The sequence below is a fragment of the Zootoca vivipara genome, chromosome 8 (genome assembly GCF_963506605.1).
Source record: "Zootoca vivipara chromosome 8, rZooViv1.1, whole genome shotgun sequence".
Classification (NCBI taxonomy): Eukaryota; Metazoa; Chordata; class Lepidosauria; order Squamata; family Lacertidae; genus Zootoca; species Zootoca vivipara.
Genome location: NC_083283.1, coordinates 60,753,195 through 60,775,976, shown reverse-complemented (window position 1 = coordinate 60,775,976; position 22,782 = coordinate 60,753,195). Strand labels below are relative to the sequence as shown.

The 22,782-nt window shown below is 39.3% G+C and overlaps 1 protein-coding gene across 1 annotated transcript; it reads right to left on the bottom strand.

The window, feature by feature from the left end:
* Nucleotides 1–1,529: 1,529 nt before the first annotated feature.
* Nucleotides 1,530–8,439, bottom strand: STMND1 (stathmin domain containing 1). Its single transcript, XM_035125081.2, is given in 5 exon segments — nt 1,530–3,037; nt 3,040–3,106; nt 4,369–4,511; nt 6,587–6,722; nt 8,307–8,439. Coding segments are annotated over 5 exon segments (495 nt in total). The 5' UTR covers nt 8,391–8,439; the 3' UTR covers nt 1,530–2,972.
* Nucleotides 8,440–22,782: the final 14,343 nt, after the last annotated feature.

The window sequence follows — 22,782 nt, the reverse complement described above, 5'->3', positions numbered from 1 at the left end:
GCTCCAGTTTTGACTTGAGTGTAAGCTTTTCAGTGCTGATGCTCACCAGGGCTCCATCTACTGTTCTCTGCAATAAACTGCATGAACACTCACTGATGTTTCATTTTCTTACACTGTGCCACTTTTGCTTCCTTCTACCACCTCCTGACGATCCCAGATTGCAGGTGCAAGATGTGAAATTGCATGGCTGTTTTGGGCTAACATGTTTGCATATATTTATTGCTTGAGAGATGCATATCTGAAGCATAAAAGTTACAAAACATTCACAAGTCCGCCAGCATTATTTTTCAGAAAAATGTTAAGGGTGGAACATGTTTGCATTTTAAGCAATATCCATGGTGTAATGGGGGTGTTTCAGGTAGTGGGGATGGACACACACCATGTCAAAAAAACAACACAATTCTCTTGTTATTGTGAAAGGAACAAATCTCCCAGTTTCAGCAAACCATGACTGGTCCTGGCACTACTTACAGCAGCACGTCTTTTATTTAGCAGTGTATGCTGGACATGCTATCCTGGATACTACAGATGTTCGCCTCCCACTACCTTGTAGAAGCAAGGCTGCATCAAGGACGACAATAAGGGGGTAGAGAGGCCTGTGTCCCCCTAGGCATTGCCCTTGCTGGATCAACACTAAAGGCTTGCCTGCTTTCATGTTGAATTCTAGAACATTCAATCTGGGAACAGCCAACTGTTGGATAACTTCTCTAAATGTAGCCACCCAGTGGACATGAAGTAAGGCGGATTATGTTAATAATGGAGCTAACAGTTGCGTACAAATGGGAAAGACTCTGCCCAATCGGTTCATTTCGCTGTCTCTCCTCTGGGACTCCCAGCAAATTTAACTTTTTAAAATCTAAATTGTTTAACTGATGTTTCGCTACATAGTTCATTGGCAGCCCTAGTGCTAACATTGCAACAATACAATTATTTCTGACTGAGTGGACATATGTAGGATTGCACTGTTTATCCCACCTTCTATCAATACCTCAGTGATTAGGATGACAAAGTTTTCTTTTGCTCTAAAGTGGAAACAGCCAACAATGAGACCATTTTAAAGGTCTATTTCTAGTTTGTTATTCTTCTTCATGAACTCTTAATATTTATTCAGTTACAAACTGTATCAATTGCTTCGTATTTGAAAATAATAAACAATCCTGCTAGAATGAGTTACATTTTATTTTTGTTTGTCTGTTGGGGGTGGGAATGAAAATATCCTACCAAATTAAATCATAATCAAATGTTTGTTTGGTTTTTAGTACATATATTTTAATGCAGGTGAAAACCTAGATATTTAACTTCCATAGCTCAATACGTTTGAAAGAAATTGTACTGATCAAAATGTTTCATTTACTGTGTTATAAGTGGCATCTGATTCCACCATACTAAAACCTTCAAAATTGCCATTTACATTATCACCCCAATCTTCTTTCTCTGTCCAGCTTCCTGAACCCAGATTTAAGGAAAGCAACTGAAAAGTATTGGAAGTTTTTTCAACTTCAGAAGCTGAACAGTCTATGTCACTCCCTGTAGTTCTGCTTTCATGGGAGGTTAGTGGTGACGGTCTGTCAGTCAGCAATTCCTTTTTCAGTTGCTCTTCTCTTGTCTGAAAAGAGATGCCTCTTTAAATGGAGTAGGGATACAACATAGCATAGGCTAGCACCACAAACAAATTCTTAATGTGAATATAATCAACATGTGGAGGGGAGAGATGGGTATTGCAAAGGTAGGCCCCACCCATACCTCAATGTGCTAATCGTTGCTTTTAGCACAAAGCTTGCAGGCATACAATTTATAGAAACTGAGATGTGAAAGCTAGGAGCTAAATGGCACCTTAAACCTAGGTTATGGGCGCCACAATGGAGTGTCTAGGCGCACTTTTTATAACAAATACACAAAGCTGAAAATGAATGAACTGCAGCTAAAATATTATGTTCATTTTTCACATGGTCTAGTCCTCATATGAAGACTGCAAAAAACAAAGCCATACATCCCGTGCCTGCTCCCCTACTATTCTTATGAGGGCCCTTTCCCAGTCATCAGAGTGGCTGGAAGTGAGACAGAAAAAGGTCCTATCTGAAATCTTAGGCTCAGTACTGTGCCCACAGCTCAGAAACTCCTTGCATTAATGAAATTCCCTGTCACAAAACATGCCTAGAACAATGGGAATTTCAAACGCTGTTTATAGGTGCATAGACCCTGTATGTATGATCTGGTACCCTTTATTTTAAAGGGTGCATGGAGACAGCCTATGTGCATAGAACTTGAATGCATGCATGCTCAGCATGAAAAAAACAACCCACTTTGAATATGTGAAGGTCATGGTCAATCACAGCAATCTTGATTTCCCCAACCCCTTGCATGAGTTTTACCCACGTTAAGACTATCTGAGTAAGACAGTCATTAGAAGTTGTTGACCTTCCTGTCAGAGTTACAGCTCTATCAGTACAGTTGTTCCTTGGTTTTTGAACAGAATGTGTGCAGGAGCGTCCTGCAGCCAACCAGAAGCCATGGAAGTCGCGCCACATGTTTGGCTTCTAAGGCAAAGTTCGCAAACTGGAACACCTACTTCCGGGTTTGCGATGTTCGAGTTCCAAGTTGTTCGTGAACTAAGCTGTTCAAAAAACAAGGTACGACTGTACATTGCATGCTGAAGCAGGAACAACAAAGAGCCTTGTGGCACCTTAATGACCTAACACTTATTGTGGCACTACATTTTGGGACTAGAGTCTATTTCACTGGATGCATGCTGAATTTAATCAGATCATAGGATGGAAGGAAGGCAGGAAGGCAGAAAATTTCAAATTTGTATTAGCCTCTATCAGTTAACTTGTTTAGAAATACCTCTTCCATTAAGAGCCAAGTTCAGTAGTAACATGTGGAACAGAAGCTTTCCTAATTCAAAGATATGTTGTGATGTTGCATACATTATTGATTGTTAGGTATTCAGATACTAGAATGATGTAGTCAGATTAGTGGATTCTTCTCTTTTCAACACATGGCTTGTTTTCAGAGTCCTTTATTGTTAAATTATGTGCTTCCTTTTGATTTCGAGCTTTTCCAGTTTGGCTGGTGGTTTCTTTGGTGGATTTCCTGTATCTATCAACTGTAGAAATAGTAAAATTTTATATATGTCCATGAAGGAAGTCTGTTTTTCAAAGGGGAATTACCTTATTCTACTCTCTGCATGCATGTGAATAAATTAAATCACAGTATTTGAAATAATGTTGAAAAGAACCAAACAAATAGAAAGAGAAATAATGAAAATCTATTTTAACACATAACAATATACTTCAGAGTAGACATGCATAGTTACTTGGTTGTGTTTAGCTTACTTTTGTACATACAGGTAGGTAGCCGTGTTGGTCTGAGTCGAAGCAAAATATTTTTTTTTTGTACATACAGTTCTCAGAGTCTTGCTAATGCTATCTCCAGTGTTAGGATTTAACTTGTTTGCTACTACTTTTGAACCTTATATTCCATCTCCTGCATTTTTCCAGTTCATGTCAACTTTATACCGAGTGTTTATTTCTTTTGTCAATGAAAGCCAATTTGGATTAAAATGCCAAACAGGGGGAAAAAAATACCCTAGCACCTCAAGTGCCATGTCTCCTCACATGAACCAACTGGACCCTGCATTCTTCATCTTAGGTCCCTCTTGGTATGCTCCCTTCAAGGGAGGTGCAGAGGGTGGCAACATGAGAACAAGCCTTCTCTGTGGTGGCTCCCCGGTTGTGGAATGCTCTCCTCAGGGAGGCACACCTGGTGCCTTCACTATCTGTTTTTAGGTGCCGAGTAAATTTTAAAAAAAATTATTCACTCAGGTTTTTAGAATTTAGTTCTCTGCATATTTTAGTGGCATGGGATTGAGTTGTATTTGTATATTTGTTGTGAGTATTTTAGGTTGCTTTAATTCTTTTTTTAATATTTATTTTCTCATCTTGTGTCTTTTGCAAGTCACTTTGAGTTCATTTTTTGAAAAGAAAAAACTGACTAATCATTACAAGAAGCCCTGCAAGGTTTGAGGGTGTTTTGGGATGGAGTTTTAGATATAAGGGGCAGCAAAGAAGAAAGTGTGGGGTTGAATAAGGGTTTAGGAGACCTTCAGAAATAAATTGATTGAAATAAATATAATAAATTTATTTATTATGTGTAGAGATTTTTATACCAACCTTCACCAGAGATAGTCACGGGAATGTTTACTATAATATAGTATAATATAATTCTCATACATTACATAAACAGCTTAATTAACTCAATTCTCAATTCCTCAAGAAAGATCCATTGCAGGAGTAACCCATAGTTCACTGCAGAAAATATCAGCTCAGACTGGAAAGTGTATTTCTGTTAGTTTTTACATCTACTTACCATGGCATCATCTGCTGCTCTGTTATTAGAATTTGCACTTGAGGTCTTGATTATTCCTTGCATCCGAAGCTCCTCCAATATGTCTGATGATGTCTGTCTTTCTCTTTCTCTCATCGGTTTCTTGGAAAGTCCACTTTTGATATCTTCACAAACATAAATGTTAAATTGTTATTATTTTTCTGATACTTTATTTTTAGAAGCATTAATAAAAAGCAACACAAGTGCATTTCGTTAAATGTCATTGTTAAGTTTCAGTCCTCTGAATTAATTCATGTTTTTGTTTTATAAGTTCCATAATATGAAGAACAGGGGAGTCAAGTTGGGGGAGGGGAGAATTGTGCGCTATAACCTAAATCTATGCTAAAGCAGAATAGAAATGGTTTCAGGCAGGTTCTCTGCTCACAAATCATTTTTATACTGTGATGTTTGAGCATGTAGGACACTAGCCATCAGAAAATTAATTTGTGAAATCTCTGTGAAGTGATTGTGAGCTGTAGTTTTCTTGTGAAGGTCCCATTCATTTTTTTATTAACCATTTTAATCAAAGATCATAAAATAGTAACCATACATTGATAAACATGTCCAAAATTGTTATTATCCTAAATTACAATCTTTGACCAATATTCTGTAATCCTATAATGCTTTCCAGAGAGTAAATCCCATTGAATGCAGTTCATTAAATTCAGGCACATTGGATTGTGCTGTAAATCATAAACTCCCTTATTGCCTGGAGTGCTTCTAATGTAGATCCATTTTGCCTTTGCTGCAATTTGTAAGATTTCTCCCCAAGCTCTCTATGCTGCAGCACAGTCCTTAGATTACAGGAAGTAGCATAATAAAGTCTGCAGCTTCATAATTTAAAAATCTTTTAAAATCATTCACACCATCTTCAATCCGCCAAAAATATTTAGCCTACACATGGTATTCCATTTCTGTGGACTCATTTTATGTATAGATCCTCTTAAACTATTTATAGTTTATCTCGGCTTCCTTTGAACTGGGCTTCTATTAAATTTAAGCAAGAGGAAAATCTGCTTTACTTTGGATCTGTCTCCATTTTCCTGGTTCTAGTACCCCCTTTTATATCTGAACACTAGAAGAGCTCCGTATGCTTAATCAGATCAGCAGACCTAGTCTAGCATCCTGTTCTCACATTGGTCAATCAGATGCCTATTAGGTTCTGCAGGCAAGACATGATTATGAAGATAATTGTTATCCTAAGTTATTGCCCTGTGTCCCATTCCAATCAGCATGGTTTGTATGACAAAACATCTCAGGATATGATGTCATGCCAGGCCATAGGCCTTGGTTCAAATTGGAATGCGTTCAGCCTGCTGCATATTTCAACTAGTGCCTACATCACTGTTCCTTTTTGGTCCCGTCCTCCCAATTGTTCCTGTGCATTCTAGTGCACATATTTCTGAATTTTTCAGTTTATACACAGTTTATACACAAACAGTTCTACTCAGCAATACTGACAGCTAGACAACAACTCCCAATTATTTCCAGTGGTCATTTCAATAAGCATGCTGGAATAGGAATGTATGCTGTCATGCAAAAGGTCCCAAGTTCAAACCATGGTGTCTCCAAGTAAGGCTGGGAAAGACTCCACACTGAAATCCTGGGGAGCTCAGGACTGGCCCTACCATTGGGCAGAAAGAGGAAAACATTTCAGAAGGCTGTTGGTGGTGGCTAATAGCTGCAGTCCTTTACAGTTCTTCCCAGTTCCCTCAGCCATTCCCCTCTGTTGCCGCATGGCCTTTCTTGGAGTCTCAGGTGTGGTGAAAGACACTATCACATTGGTTTCTATACATGAAAATGGGAAAGGGGCACCATCTTGTCGTTTGTCTCAGGCAGCACAATTTCTTGGTCTGACCCTGGGGAAAGCCACAGCCAATCAGTGTTGACAGTACTAAGCTAGATAGACCATGGCCTGACTTGGTAGAAGGAAGCTTCCAATGTTTCTATTCATATCCATGAGCAGCTCCTTCCAACTGTGGGCTGTATATGCATGAAGAGTGCGAGCAAGAAGTAAACCAGAAAGAAAATAAACAGATGAAACATCTAGGCAAGAATTGGCCTTAAAAAAAAAATCAGTGGACACAATGCAATGTGCACTGAACATAGAAGTGTGTTAAATAATGGCTCTTAGCCATTCTCTACCTGCTACCAAACACAAAACACTGCTTTGTGTTACTAAGATGCTAGTAATTCACACCTGTATTTTGTTCATTAGCTGGTGGTAGCTTTTCCGTACTGTTGTCTGGCAGCCTTCCTTCAGCGGAATAATCTTCAGCAACTGACCCACCTTGAGAGACAGTGTTAACTGTTCCAGTAAGTGGATCATTTTCAGCCTGCGGAAAAATTGATATTAGCATTTATCTGCACAAAATTTATACTGTATAGAACAAACTCCAGTTGTTGAGTTTGCTGGTGCTCTTTGCAGAATTGTTTAAGTCTATTCTGTTCTCCTGAAGCTTGCCACAGAGGGAGAGAAGAGCTGAGGAATATTAGTGTCCGTCCCCCCGCCCTGGTATGACAGTGATGATAGTTGTAAAAAGTAATAAAGGTTGCTGTAAACTTGGCTGCTTCACTGCAGCCCCCCCCCCCCCCGTTCACCAATCTTGGCCTGCTTTGCATCTCGTCACCCTTAGTTTGCTTGCACTGCAAATGTGCATCGCACTGGACAGCAGAGCATTGTCTCTGACCATATATTGAAGCTAAATTATATGTGCTGATGCAGCAGTAGATTCTTCCAAGCCACACAGACAAACCCAGCTCCTATTGACATAGGTTTTGCTCATTAGTCTTGCCATTGCTGCACTGATACCTTTTTTTTTTTTGCAGAGAACTGCACAAAACTGTATAGTGATTACATGCAACAGTGCATAACAGTCCATTCCCCTGTCCCCTGTAGGAAAAATAAGAAAAGACCGAGGGGGAGGATGCAGGAAAATACTGGAAGTAAAGGAGGCTAGAAAAATGAATCACCATGCCTAACACATGATAGCAACCATGATCACGGTTACAGGGTTCATTTCTCCAAAATCAGTTTTTGTTACATTAACTAGGAATGTTTATCCCTTTTACATCCTGCTTTTGCGCTTCCCATAGCATCTGTTTGGTCACTGGGGGAAACTGGATCCTAGAATAGACAGGCCTTTGGTCTGTTCCAGTGGAGCACTTCTCATGTTCTTACGTTAAACATAGCTTCCTGTAGCACCTGCATTGTGTTCTATACATTTTCAGCACAGGTGATTCAAATCAGCTGTGTTGGGTAAATCCATTTTAATTCAGTGTTGATCAATGCTGTAATTGCGGCAGTCTGGGCTTCAGCCTGTGCCGTGAGAGAGAATGGAGGCAAACCAAACTCTCTTCTACTGCTAATGCAGGAGGGGTGTTCGTTTGTTATAATTGTTTGAGACATTTAATGTATAAAGCAATCGTGTGACTTAACAAGCTATAATGCAAACAGGTAGCATCAATTTAAAAGCCAAAGAAAAGAATCAAATACAACACCAAAATTTCCTAAAGCGCTCATCTAGCGATGCAAGAAAAAGGACAAATCCCACCCAACCCCACTAAAAAGATGAGTGGAACAGTAAAGGGATAAATGGGTGGGCACCATTGTAAAAGCCCATTTTCATGTTGCCACCTCTGCACGTCAAGTGAGGCATGTGGGAAAGGGCCTCTGATGAAGACTAAAGGCAGGGCCTGGACTTGTTCATGTGGGTAGAGGTGGCCCTTGAGATTTTGATGCCTCCTGCAGGAGTCTATTTGCTTCCATTGTGCTACATTATATGCGTAAATAAGGCAGACATTATAGAGATACCACTATTCTCTAGTGATCTCCCATCTAAAGGAAGCAAAGCGTGGCAACACTGATTTTGGAAAGCCTAACCATTTGTAGAAGTAGAGAAATCTAAGCAACGTATTACCTGCTTTTTGACTTCTCTGCTCTGATGTGGATTCTTGGATAATGGTTCCTTGACAATTGCCCTGCTAGAAGTGCTGCAACCCATGTTGTGACAAGTGCTTCTTTGGAAGCAGAACAGGGAGCTCAGCCTCCTGTTTTTCACAGAAACCATCACTATGGACTTAAGCTGTTGCCAAGGCCTGTTGCTACAATAAATCACACCCAGCAAAGTGCTTTTGTCTAGCGTTTAGCGCACTGTAGCACTCTGTATCTTAGCCTGGGTGACCCTGCCTAAGCATGGACCCCAGGTCGGATGTGAACAGCAGAATGGCAGCAAGAAATATTGGTAGATTCTTCCCAGTTATGGAGGGAAGAAACTTGACCTTTTTCCTGCTTCAGCTTGCATCCCGTTCCTTTGCTGTAGCTGCAAAATAATGGTAACAACAACATTTTTAAGAACGATGGAAAGTTCATCAAGAGAATGCAACTGTTTGGGTTTCCATTGGTATAAAACATCAGAGACAGAAACCATAAATAAATAAGGAGATTAGACAATAACTGCTAGGGAAGCTTTTTAAAATGCATGTGTGTAAACCAGTTCTTACAATGAGTTTCACACAGCACCCTCCTTTGCTAATTGTTTTCCATACTGTACATTAAAAAGAAAAAAGAAAACGCAATTTCTTGCTCCAGTCATGCAAAACATGAAAATACAGAAAAGGAAAGGGAAATCATATAAAAGAGGCAGCCAATACATTAGTTTTCTTGAAGTGTAATGTTTTTACAAGCTAGCTGTTTGTTGACTTGAAGTGGCTAGCAGTTATCCTCTAAGTATGATCAGTTAGCTGCTGTTTGGCCTGAGATTATTATTTTCCCAAATTTTCCTGTAGGGAGTCCATGTGAAAAAGAGGACAGGACTCCTACAGAGATGGTTTGTTTTTTTAAAAAAAAATTTTTTAAATTCATTTCATAGTTAAACACAACCAACAACACATAATACAAACATAACACCCACAAAAAAACAACATAAAGAATAAAAAAAGAAAAACTAAAACACAATAATCATTTTCCTTTAACATTCTAAAAGGGTACTTCCTCGAACTCCCCCTATCTGTGGTTCATTTCTGCTCATCTTTAGCAAATTCTACTTCTTATTTTTAAATTCTTCCCATTTCCATTCTCTCAATATAGCAATTAATTTAACATAATTCTTAAATCTGCAGTTTCTGTACACTTCTAAATCCACTTCTAGTACTCAATTTTAGCATACTTTTAAAAATACATTTTAAAATCTTTCCAATCCTCTTCCACCGATCCTTCTCCCTAATCGCGCAGTCTTCCGGTCAGCTCAGCAAGTTCCGTATAGTCCATCATTTTCATTTGCCAATCTTCCACTGTTGGTATCTCTTGAGCTTTCCAGTTCTTAGCTAATAATACTCTTGCCGCTGTCGTGGCATACAGAAAAAAAGTTATGTCTTTCTTGGAAATTTCTTTTCCGACTATACCCAATAGAAAGGATTCTGGTTTCATAATAAATGTGTTTTTCAACACTCTCTTTAGTTCATTATATATCTTTCCCCAGAAATCCCTTACTAATGGGCAGGTCCACCACATATGGTAAAAGGTTCCTTCGCTTTTCTTACATTTCCAACATTTATTATCTTGATTATGATAAATCTTAGCTAACTTTACTGGTATAAAATACCATCTATACATCATTTTCATTATATTTTCTCTTAAAGCATTACACGCAGTAAATTTCATATTCTTCCTCCACAACCTTTCCCAATCCTCCATCATGATATTATGTCCTACAACTCTCGCCCAATCTATCATAACATTTTTCGTTTGTTCATCTTTCGTGTGCCACTCCAGCAGTAACTTATACATTCTGGACAAAATTTTTATTTTTGGTTCTAACAATTCCATTTCCAACTTGGATTTTTCTACTTGGAAACCAATTTTTCTATCCATTTTAAATATGTCATTAATCTGATGATATTGGAGCCAATCATCAAGATTATTCTTCAATTGCTCATATGTCTTTAACTTACCTACAGAGATGGTTTTAGGGTAGCTAAACTGATTCACCTGCTCTGGGTGCTGCACTGCAGGGGGAGTTCCACCAAACAATATGTGGGAGGCCACTGATTTCTCATCCCTGTGGCAGAACATAGCAGTGCTTTATATGGGAGAGTGTGCAGATCTCCTGCTTGCTGCAAGCACATGTCTTCATCAGAAATCTAAAAGATACCATGCTCCTGTAAGCCCTGTTGCTATGGGAAATACCAGGATTTTATTGAGAGCTCTCTGCCTAACCTTAAGACAGCCCAGAGATTCAGAACTAACAAAAGGAAGAATGTTACCGAAGCTGATCTCAGAATAGCAGAATGCTGGGAAAATAAAACAAGGGCTAAATTCATACCAATAAACCATTCTCCACCACCCCACTCACAATTATTTCCAGGAAGAAAGGATTTATTGCATGTATTAAGGGGTTCTGGTATTGTGGGGAATAGTAATAGTTCTTTTGCAGTAGCAAAAGACTAGGAGGGAGTGTTGCTCATGGATAACCAGTGTCATGAACATCCTATCGTATCTGTGGTACTGAGATATGAGTGCAGACTTTTTTTTTGCTAGGCATTTTCTGATTATTTTAATGTCTGCATACATAATAAAAGCCAGCAGAGGGCAACAGTATCTCGTTGGGAAACTAATAATAACAAGAATTGCACTGCAATTATGTTAACAATTGCACTACTATACTGTTTATGTCACATAGTAATTTTGCCCATGATATTGAAATAAACATAATATTAAAAAGAGGGTTGGGTAACCCTGATGCCTTGTATTGGGCTTTTAAAATGCATAAATAATATATCAGATTGAATGCTTAAAAATATATTTAAGCACATTGCTATTCAGATAGATATGTACAGTTTCATCTTCCAAGGACTATAAGATATCAACAGATATTCACTAGCAGAGCACTATGACAAGAGCTTTGTGGTTTCTAAAACACAATTTGAGCTCACATTCCAGTCAAGTACAGGCAAATGTTTGCTGGTGAATTTCTAACGGATTCAGGATACTTTATGAAACTGGAATGTAAATCTCTTGTAAAGTTCCTCTTGTTCATTAGAATGACCCCCTGGTGCTAATGACAACTTTCTTAAGTCACCTCTTTGCTTTGGATGCTGCATAAAACTCTAGTGCTGGTGGGAATCTAGACTCAGGGCTACCATGATGAAATGACATCTCAGATTAAGAGCAGCTTCAGCGTTGTCTCAATTTCTATAATTTTTGAACATGTTGGTTTTTTATTCCCCTGGGAACCCATTTCACGACTTAGTTGTATTATTTACAGGCAGGTGTTATCCATGTCATATAAAATAATCAGTTTGTAAATCTGTATTCATTCACATTTTGACAAGTGGTAGAAACATGGATATTCAGCCAAGCATCGGACTAAAGTGGTGCCTCTTGCTTGGCAGACGTATTTATCTTACTAGCATATTGACTAGTTTTATATTAAGTTGTATTTAAATGAATCATTGTGTTACTGTAGGTTGATGTTGTTTTTCTCTCTGGGATTGTGTGAACCGCAAAGAGCAGGTTATAAATAATTTATATAAACATAAATAATATATAAGCAGTTAAAAACCAAATTGTTTATTCAAAGTTCCTAGAATCTTTTTCAGTTTTAAGAATAAGTGAAATGTCACATCAAGACCTGGGCGTTGTCCCAACATTGAATTGATTAGTACAAATACTACTACACTTTTAGAGGAGATGAACTGGGCCTCCACCCCACCCCCTTTCGGCTATTGGATTAAACTCAATTTGAGCGCCTCTGGCTGTTGCCTGGGTTGCATCCCCCTAAATCTGGTCCTGGTTAAGAATTTGCATTGTCTCTGGCTAACTCATCCTGGGATTGAGTCATTGTTTGGTGTAAATTGGAGATTAAGAGCGCCACATGCAAGACTGTCCCATACTCCCATAGTAATTAGATACAATGGGATTAATATGATAAGTTTTTTATTAATTAATCACAATATATTTATGTTCTAGATCAGTGATTCCCAATTGGGGGCCCACTTAGCACACCCAGTTGGTCTGTGGGACCATCCACATAACAACATCCACCATATATTTATCAAAATTTTCAAAAGTAGGGGATCCATGTGTTGGCTTTTGAAAAACGGGGTCTGCAGTACTTAGCTCATTGGGAACGCCTACTCTAGATAGTTTTTGAGTTGGGTCCCTGCGCAATAATAAGCTTTAAAATTTGCTATTAAAGCTCTTTCAAAACATAAGAGTTGTCATTAGGAAAGTTTTCTCATACAACAGCCATTCCACTACCAGAAGCCTTGTTCTTAAAGTGCCGCAACAGGGAAAACCAATCATTCTCTTGTACTTGCAAAAGATGTTTCACAACCCCTTGCTGTTGTTGTTGTTGCTGCTGCTGCTTCAGCAGTCACTCACAGCCAAGTAAGATTGTCTTCCAAAACAGGGTTTTAGCAGTGAGTCCGTAAGTGACTGTGGAGACCAATTCTGGATCCGCACATCCTTCCACAGTGGGGACATAGGTTTCCGGGCAGGAGTTGATCATGGTGAGGGTTTGCCAAGTGTGCCTTCCTATTAGCACATTTCTCCCTGTTGTCCTAGCGAACCATGGCTATTATTACAGCAGGTGACAGTTAAGCTTGTATGCTAGTGCTTACACAACAAGCCCTATTTTCGATCCTCTTGCACTAAACACATTGGATCTTGGAAATGTAAGCAGGATGTTGGCTCATTCTATCATATGTGGTGGACATGCCCTAAGATAAAAGGCTTCTGGGAAATGATTTATAATGAATTGAAAAAGATTTATAAAAATACATTTTTGAAGAAACCGGAAGCCTTTCTACTTGGAATAGTTGGGGAAGAAATTCCCAAAGAAGATGTTAATTTGTTTATGTATGCCACCACAGCTGCTAGGATTTTAATAGCAAAGTACTGGAAAAAAGAGGAATTGCCTTCGATACAGGAATGGCAAATGAAAATGTTGGATTATATGGAATTGGCAGAATTGACAGGAAGACTCCGGGACCAAACAAGTGACAAAGTTCTAAAAGATTGGAAGAAATTTAAAATATATATAGGGAACGTATTTGACAATTAGATTTTGAACATCCAGGAAAATAAAGAAGTTAAGGCAATAGGGAGATAATATAAGATTGAAAGCGAGAGACTATGGTAGATGATATATAAGATGAAATTTTGAAGTGTTAAAGGGATTATATGATGGGTAAGAAAGATGAATTAGAAACTGCTACAGAAGTTTATAAAAATGGAAAATCAGATAGTGGGGAACTGGGGAAGCCAGAAGACAATGAATATAAAAATGGATTGTGGATGATATATTTTTCTGTTGTATGTTGTTTGAAAGTGTTTTTGTATCTTTGTATTTTGATGTTTTTTGTATTTGTATTTTTGTATTTTGTATCTTTTTTGATGTGTGTTGATAAAACGATTAATAAAAACTATATGAAAACAACAACAACAACACATTGGATCTTAACCAAAGGGTTACCTCCAGCTAAGCTATTTGCAGGGTAGACGCATTAAAGTCAACTGACTTAATTTAGCCATGACCAATGGGTCTACTTTGAATATGACTTAGTGGATACAAATAATAAAGTCAGTTTTCTGCACTCCCAATTGTTGAATGACTTCTGTTTGTCTCATGGAACAGTCATTTTTTATTGCTGGAGATGTTTCTTGTATGAGTTTAGCTTTCCACTGAGCCATGTAGTACCTTCTCTGGTAGGCTGCTCTTCCATCTTAGCCTAAACAACTTGATAGAAAGTTACCGTAAATGGAATGCAATCCAACATACATCACACAAGACTTCCTGGATACCCCATATATGAATCTGTGTTTTAAATAAGAGATACTTCACAACCTTGAAATGGAGGAAAAAATTGAGGCAGCATATAAAGCACCATGGAAACACCAAAGTAAAAAGCATGAAAGGACAAAATATTGAAGGAATAGAGTGCCTTTGTGCACAAATGTGAATTTCAACCAGGGTGAGTAGGCAGGTACAATTGTACACTGCTGTTCTATACATAGAGAGAAGATAAATCAGTTTGCTTCCCCCCCCCCCGAAAAGCATCCGCCTCTAGCATGGAAGGCGGTGGCTATTTTTAAATCCCACAGCAACATTTCACAGCAACTGCATCTCCCTGTTTTCAAAAGACTGATCAGAGTAGTTGGGGATCAGATGAAAAAAAAATTAATAGGAGTCTGAATCATCTTGAAATAGGAGACGAAAGAGACTTATGCTGAGTAACGGTCAGGAAAAAATCAGATACAACAACATTACAAACACACTAATAAGAGAGAGTTAGGGAACTTCCAGATGGTGCTGATTTAGGGGATCACATGAGCTTTCTAGCATATCTGATCTTTTCAGTAAACAACCGGTGTTTTAGCAGTACATATAATAGGCAGTGCTGACTTCTCAGCTAGAATGTCTGGTTTCCAGTGTCTTAAGTGCTATAGCACTGGTAGCCAATGTGCTTTACTCCAGATGGAGCTCTACAACTCCCATCATATGCTTCAGCCAATGATCAGGTATGGTGGGAGTTGGACTACAAAATCTAGATGGCACCACACTGGCTATCCCTGTGCTATGGTGTCCTGTGTGTAGTAGGTCCTCTGCATAGATGGAGAAATGCTACTGGATGACAGAGAGAAGGTGGAACTGCTCAAAAACTACTTTGCATCTGTCTCCACCCAAAAGGAAAGCACTGGCTAACCTGGTGATAACAGAATAAAGTATCCAAGGAGGGAGCTGCAGCCCAAAATAGGGAAAGAGGTGGCAAGGGAACACCTAGCTACTTTAAATGAATTCAGATTTCCAGGACCTGATAAGCTGCACGCAAGAGCACTAAAGGTGCTTACAGATGTAATCTCCGAGTCTCTGTCTGTAATCTTTGACTATTCTTAGAGAACAGGTGAGGACCCTGTGGGTTTGAGGCAGGCAAAAGTTGTCGATATCTTCAGAAGTCGGGGAAAATAAGACCCAAGTAACTACCAACTAGTCAACTTGATGTAGAAACCAGGAATGGTCCCTGAACAGATAATTAAATGGTTGGTGTATGAGCACTTAGAAAAGGATGCTGTGATTACTAAGACCCAGTATGTGTTTCTCAAAAACAAGTCATGCCAGATAGAATTACAAGATTGATGGATCAGGGGAACACCTGGCTTGCTGGTAGTACATGTGAAAAGGATCTAGGTATCCTCATAGACCAGGCATGCCCAAACTGCGGCCCTCCAGATGTTTTGGCCTACACCTCCCATGATCCCTAGCTAACAGGACCAGTGGTCAGGGAAGATGGGAATTGTAGTCCAAAACATCTGCAGGGCCGAAGTTTGGGGATGCCTGTCATAGACCATGAGCTTCACACGAGTCAATAGTGTGATGTAGCAGCAGCAGCAAAAAAAACAACTAATGCTATTCTAGGCTGCATCAACAGAAGTATAGTGTCTAGGTCAAGGGAAGCAATCATATTTAGTATTTTAAAAATAAGTAGAAGCAACAGAATACTGATCTAGATCAGGACCATTTTTGAGGGAGGTTGGAGGGAATTTAACCATTTGCCCTGACATGCCCCTCCTCTCTGCTATTTGCTTTGAAAGAGAAGCTTCAGTTGTTGCCAATGAGAACTTCTTACCCAATGCAAAGAGCAGGTACTAGTGCAGTGGCAATGCTGAATCTGGATCAGTATTGTAACAGAGACAAAGGGTTAAAGGCTTCCTCTTTATATGACATAGTCCTAATCAGGGGCCCCTACAGCTGCTATTTACAGATTTGAAAATCACACAATTACTCATTGCATGAATTATGCCACACCTCTCTTTGAAGAACTATATGCTTTATTTTTCTAGTGGAGTTCCTACACTGAAATGTTATAATAAAAAATATTTTTTATAAAAAATAGTTTCTAAATGTCCACAGAAGATTATTTAAGACTTGAAATGTTTTCAGTCTTCTGAATTACTTCTGTGCTCATGTAATGATAATTTGACTCATGTTACGCTACAGATTTTGCAAGTGCACTTATTGGTAAAAAGCAGTGTGTGTGTGTTTGAGAGAGACAGAACAGTCTGTTACCATTGCAAATGAAAATAAGTAGAAGGCAAATATGCAGGTTAAATATAAAACCTCTACTCCTTGCATTCCATTTGCTCATTAACAAATAAGTAGTATTTCGATACAATCTGTTAACACACTAATTCTTTTGTAAGCAGAAGAAACTATGTTCCTTTGGCTAATAACAGAGCTGCCAGATCCCCCCCCCACACACACACACCTCGACACAGGGTTTGGACCTTTAACAACATAGTAGGCAGAAATTCAACAGGTAGTTTCCCAACATGAAATTTCCCTGGTGTGTGGAAATCTGTACCCATTGAATCACTGCATGTCATACGGCTATGAATATCTCAAGCTCTTGCTAAGGAAGTAGCAACCTTAAACCCAGTAGGCAATTCAGCTCAGAACAGACTACGATTCAAACTTGCATCTACTGAGAAATCTGAAAATACATCTCTAAATACATAATCCATTATTTGAATTGTAAATCAATACTCTTTGCACCCATCTGAGTCAAGGCACCTTAATCTGGAGGTCATGTTGTACTCCAAGCATAGCTGCCAAGTTCTCCCTTTTTTAAAAGGGAAATTCCCTTATGCTGAATAAGCTTCCTCGTGAGAAAAGGGAAAACTTGGCAGCTATGACTCCAAGCTTCATTTTAGCCTAATTATCCCATAAAAATGAACATGTCAATAAAAAGATATAGATTTTTAAAATGGCTTTCTTTCCCATGGAACTCTGAAAATTTTCTGTCTCATCTCTGCTAACTGCTGGCAAGATATCCCCCCCCCAACTTTCCTTTCAGGAGACAGTTATCCTTTTTATATATTCTGTTCTGTGTGTATCCAGCTGAAAGCTAAATGTGCCAAACAGGAATTAATGCAACAGGGCTTAAAACCTTTTGGGCCTGTGGGCCCATTTGAAATTTTGAGAAAGTGCCGTGGGTACCAGTCACAAAATGGCTGCCGCATCCAAAAGTACAGTAAACAAAAGAAAGGAACACAATGGTGTGGGCACCAGCTTCGCCATCAATGAAAAAGAAAAAAAAAACCCAAAACTACATTAACCACCAGCATACTTGCTCACAGGGGAGAAGTCCTTTGCACCTGTGCTCCAACATTCTGTCCCACCCACCCAAAAATATCACCCTGTGGTCATACCTTGCTCTTCTCTGTTGCTTGTGACACGGGGGCTGGACATACATAACCTGATGTTGCTAGGGTTGCCAGACTCAATAGAGGGCAGGACTTCTGTGCCTTAAATTGCCCTGCTCTCTTTTGAGTCTGGAAACCTTAAAGAGAAACCAGCAGACCCTTTGTTTAATTTCCAAGCAAAGAGTTTGCTGGTTTCTCTTTAAGGTTTCCAGACTCAAAAGAGAGCAGGGCAATTTAAGGCACAGAAGTCCTGTCCTCTATTGAGTCTGGCAACCCTACATGTTGCTCACCTTTCCCACTTGTTTCTTCCTTGTTGAAGTGTTCCAAAGGGACAGCAACAATCTCCAGGGTCTTAGGCTGCCACCCTCACCATGTCTTCTCAGAAGCAAGCCCTACTGAATTCACTGGGGTTTACTCCCAGGTAAATGGGATTAGGATGGCAGCTGCTTCACTTTTATTCACTATCATGCACCTAAATTTGATCTAAATCCCCAAATCACCTCATTTATATGGAAGGGAGATACAATGGCAAGCCAACTAACTCTATTAATCAACCCCCTGGTTCTAAAACTGAAAGCTGTCAACATACCATATTCAGGTGCACATTTTATAAAGGGCTCCTGACATTGTAGACTGGAAGTACAGAAAGCTGCACAGTTCCTTTGAAAGATGTGTATTTTAATACTGAATCTGAAAAAGGCTTGGATAAAAATAGCAGCCATGAGTAAATGGCTAAATATGTTTTACTTTAGGGGTGGGGGAGAAGACTCATACAAGTGATTAAGTAGAAAACCCGCATATAGTATTAATCTGTACTATGATTCATATTAGGCATGTGTTTATAAATATTCATAGTTAGCTCCTACAAATCTGATTAATTGACTCTTCTGACATCACTGCAGTCCTTTTATATAATCCTGGTACATCATACCTCGGTGTTCTATTCATGTCTCGGAATATAATTTTAACATACTTTGCTTTAATTCAGGGCCGATTCTCACTCTACTGAAGGGCATACTGAAATCTATATTATTGGCTTTTCGCAAGCCCCTTCTTTTGCCTTCATGTATGATATTGCTTCACATCCCATGTAGAGATAGACGTCTATTGTCTGGTGGTGATGAGATTTTCCTTAGCCCATGGTATTGAGACATCAGACTTAGACTTAGCTGGGGAGAGTGACTAGCACCACACTTTCCTACCTGCAAAACCTAGAACATAGTTAGGAAAACTCATGGAATCCTTTCAGCAAAGCCAATACAAAACTTCCCCCAATCTGTAGAATTTTGGGATAATAAAACATCATATATTTTACTGAAGATGTTAATCTTTAAAATCAACAGAAGTTTTCAAGTGACTAAGTGCTCGTTAGGCTTTGTCATATATATGCCAAGCCTCGCCGAGACCCAGCTGAGCCTCACATTCAGGCTCAGAGATCAGTTACATTTCAGATACTGGCTCTGCTTAGAGTGATTCAAGTTACACAATTCCCTGGAGGTGTAGCACTGAAATAATTCAGTACAATAACTAGACTGCAGGGCATTTCTCCAGGACTATTTGGGCTTTGCAGAAGAGCCAACACCAGAGTAATTGTAAGCCAGAGAGCCAACACAAGAGTAATTGTTAGTAAAACTGGAAACAAAATTTAGGAAACATGCTGGGTTTATTTTATCCAGCTTTATTTCTATCCAAACTCCAAACCTGATGTTTGAACATGCTTGAATTTTATTTTCCTGAGTAACTGTACATTAGCGATTGAAATCGCTGATCAAAGACCAGACCCTATGTGCTACCCATATTTATTTATCTATGGTTAAACGTACCTTTGTTCTCATTGACATCTGCAGCATAGCAAATTTCTCAGTTCTTGTTTTTGCATAAATTGGGAAAAGCTACACATTTAGTGTAAGATCCTGCTGCCGATAGTAAACATTAATTTGTAGCCTCGTTTCTGAAAACCCCTTGGGAAATCATTAAATGAACATAACTAGAAACAGAAATGCAAGCCAATAAGGCTGCATGCCAGCAGATAATCAAAGAGCCAAACTGATAAATATATATATTTTTAAATATACCCATTTCACTCCCCAGAGCATTAGCAACCAGAAAATTCAAATGTCCATTGAGCTGAATAATTGAAAAGCGAAAACAAAAACTGCCTAGTATTTACAACGGAGCTTACTTTTGTTCCCAGGACACCCCCAGCTCCAAAGTGTTGGTTGTCTCCCCACCCCTTTTCAAAAGCACATAGAGCTGGAAGTGCAACACACTTTCCCATGTCTTCTTTCAGCTCTGTGTGCTTTTCAAGGCTCAGATAGGCAGTTCAAAAGAAAATGGGGTGACTTAAGAAGCCAAGAGTGAAAGTTGGGGAGAGAAAATCATATGGCAGAAGGGGAGCATACACAAACAGGTTGGAGCCAGTAGAAGTGATCCTCTAGGAATTCCCCACCCCACCCCCACTCAGGGGTTCCCTCAACCACCATAAATCATAGATCACACCATTAACTGAGCCTTACAAATTTCCGACCCAGCACGGCCATGGTGCCAAAATAGTTATCCTTATGGATCCTCATAATTTTTACAGGGTCTCCTTTAAAGCCACCATAAAAAACATAGGCCACCACTATGCTCAGAGATGTGTCACATTGTTTGTTGGCACTTTTCCTGGCACCTCATCTAAAGATCACCAAGTTCTACAAGGATCTGTGCCTTGGAGTGATGTTTTTGCAATGCCAGCAATTACTGGATCTGTGATTTTTAACTGGGCAGTCTACCAAGGTAACGTTTAGTTCAGAGATGGTTTGAGGGGGGCCAGGGGGTCTGTATGAAAACATGCATGTTATCTGCTTCGAAATGGTGTGTGTACAGTGGTCCCTCGACTTACGAATTACTTGACATCCGATGTTTTCGGTTTACGAATGGGACAAATGGCCGCACACTTATGAATTTTTCTACATCCTAACAGAAACCGTTGGCGCTTTTAAATGCGGTTTCCTCAACTTACACATTTTTAATGCGGTTTCCTCGACTTACGAATTTTTCCAAATATTTTTTTCCCTATGGGAATCCGCTTTTCGACTTACGAAATTTTCCAAATATTTTTTTCCCTATGGGAATCCGCTTTTCGACTTACGAAATTTTTGTAATACATTATGTCTTATAGCAGCATACTGTTACCATTTTATTTTCCCAACACCCCTGTGAGGTAGGTTAGGCTGAGAGAAACTGAATGGTCCAGAGTGGCTTGAGTGCAGATGTGAACATAGTCAAAGTCCCACTCTCCACCACCTCAGTTTTTTTGTTGCATTCTGCTGGTAAACTTCCCTCCTCAGATTGTAGCAGTATGCAAAGCTATGTTATTGGGGGCATCACTTACTACAGGGGTTCCCAAACTAAGGCCCGGGGGCCGGATGCGGCCCAATCGCCTTCTAAATCCGGCCCGCGGATGGTCCAAGAATCAGCATGTTTTTACATGAGTAGAATGTGTCCTTTTATTTACAATGCATCTCTGGGTTATTTGTGGGGCCTGCCTGGTGTTTTTACATGAGTAGAATATGTGCTTTTAATTAAAATGTATCTCTGGGTTATTTGTGGGGCATAGGAATTCGTTCATTATTATTTTTTTCAAAATATAGTCCGGCCCCCCACAAGGTCTGAGGGGCAGTGGACCGGCCCCCTGCTGAAAAAGTTTGCTGACCCCTGACTTACTATGTCTGCACATTCCATTGGTGACATAATAGGTTTCTTCCATCAGCTGCTAGTACACGTTGTTTATCTGCAATAGAACTTCAGATGACACCCCCCCCCCTGCAATTAACAATGTTTAAAACATGCTGTTTGGACACAGCTATGCCTGCTGGGATTTTTAAAGCTGTTGTGTGAGGAGTAAATGCTCGCTGGAAAAGATGCTGATTAAAAAAAATTAATACATTAAAAAAACACCCTTTGTTGAATTCAGTAGGATTAAATCTCTTACCGTAGTAGATGTGGTTAGGATTGAAGCCTTATTCTCCTTTCTCTTCCAAATAAAGAAATGTTCAAAATGCCTTCTGCAAAAGGGACATTTCCAGCAGAAAGAAGCATATGGCAGAGGTTTGCTGTGATAAGGATAAATTATATTCACTGTATTTATATCATGTGTCCTCCCTGACCTTCATCTGACAAATTCAGACTCTTTGAGGCATAGTCAAACTGATTACTTCAATCTGTCAGGGAATGTTACCTTTCAAATGGCACATGCAATTGTTTCGATGGCTGACAAGTCCCCTCTCCACCTTTCTGTGTATTTGGACAAAGGCTAGAGTTCAAGGCATGGGATAAATGGGCAAATCCCATGTCTCCTGATATTCAAATACTTGAGAGGTAGCATTGCAACTTACTCTTAACTGTACTTAAGGCAAGGAACAGATGAATGGTTCACCTGGTTAATGGTTAATTAAAGACTCAGCACATGGAGAGTGGCACTTTAGAAATATTTAGCAGCCAATATATAGAGATGGGGCCCTGAATCCCCCAAATTTGCAGAATGGCAACATTCACATGAGAAAGGCTGAAAGCTAAGAATGCTATTGAATTGTGTGAATATTCAAAACCCCTCTCTCTCAGACATCTGTTAGGAGACCCCACTTTGCTTCATGCAGCTAAAATTTCCAGAGTTCCTTGGGAAGAGGAATTGACTGTTAAACCACTCTGATAATTAAAGTTCCGTGAGGGGGAAAGTGGTTTCCTAATAACTCTCAGCACCTTAACAAGCCACTACAGCTCCCGATTCTTTCGGGGAAGCCACCACTGTTTAAAGTGGTATGATACTGCTTTAAATGTGTAGAGCAGAGGCAGGCCTTGATTTTGTTAGTGAAATTTCATTATGTTGTGATTGTGATTACATGGGCCCTGAAGCAAACTGTATAGTGCTTTGACTTCATGTTGCTTGGCTTTCAAATACAATTTTTTTCCATATAATAAGTAGGTTTGTCATGATCTGTACAAAAGGGCGGCAATTCTAGTGAGAAAATACATGCCCATTTGAAATGCCCGTTCCGCTGCATGAAGTTAGGTATAATACAAGCTATCCAGTTTGTCTAATGATAATTTTATATAGTGCCTCCTCCAACCTCTCTTGTAGTAGAAGTATTTTTTGTGAAATAAAAATCATGCACATAAGTTGAGAACACATTTATAAACGTGGTGCGGGG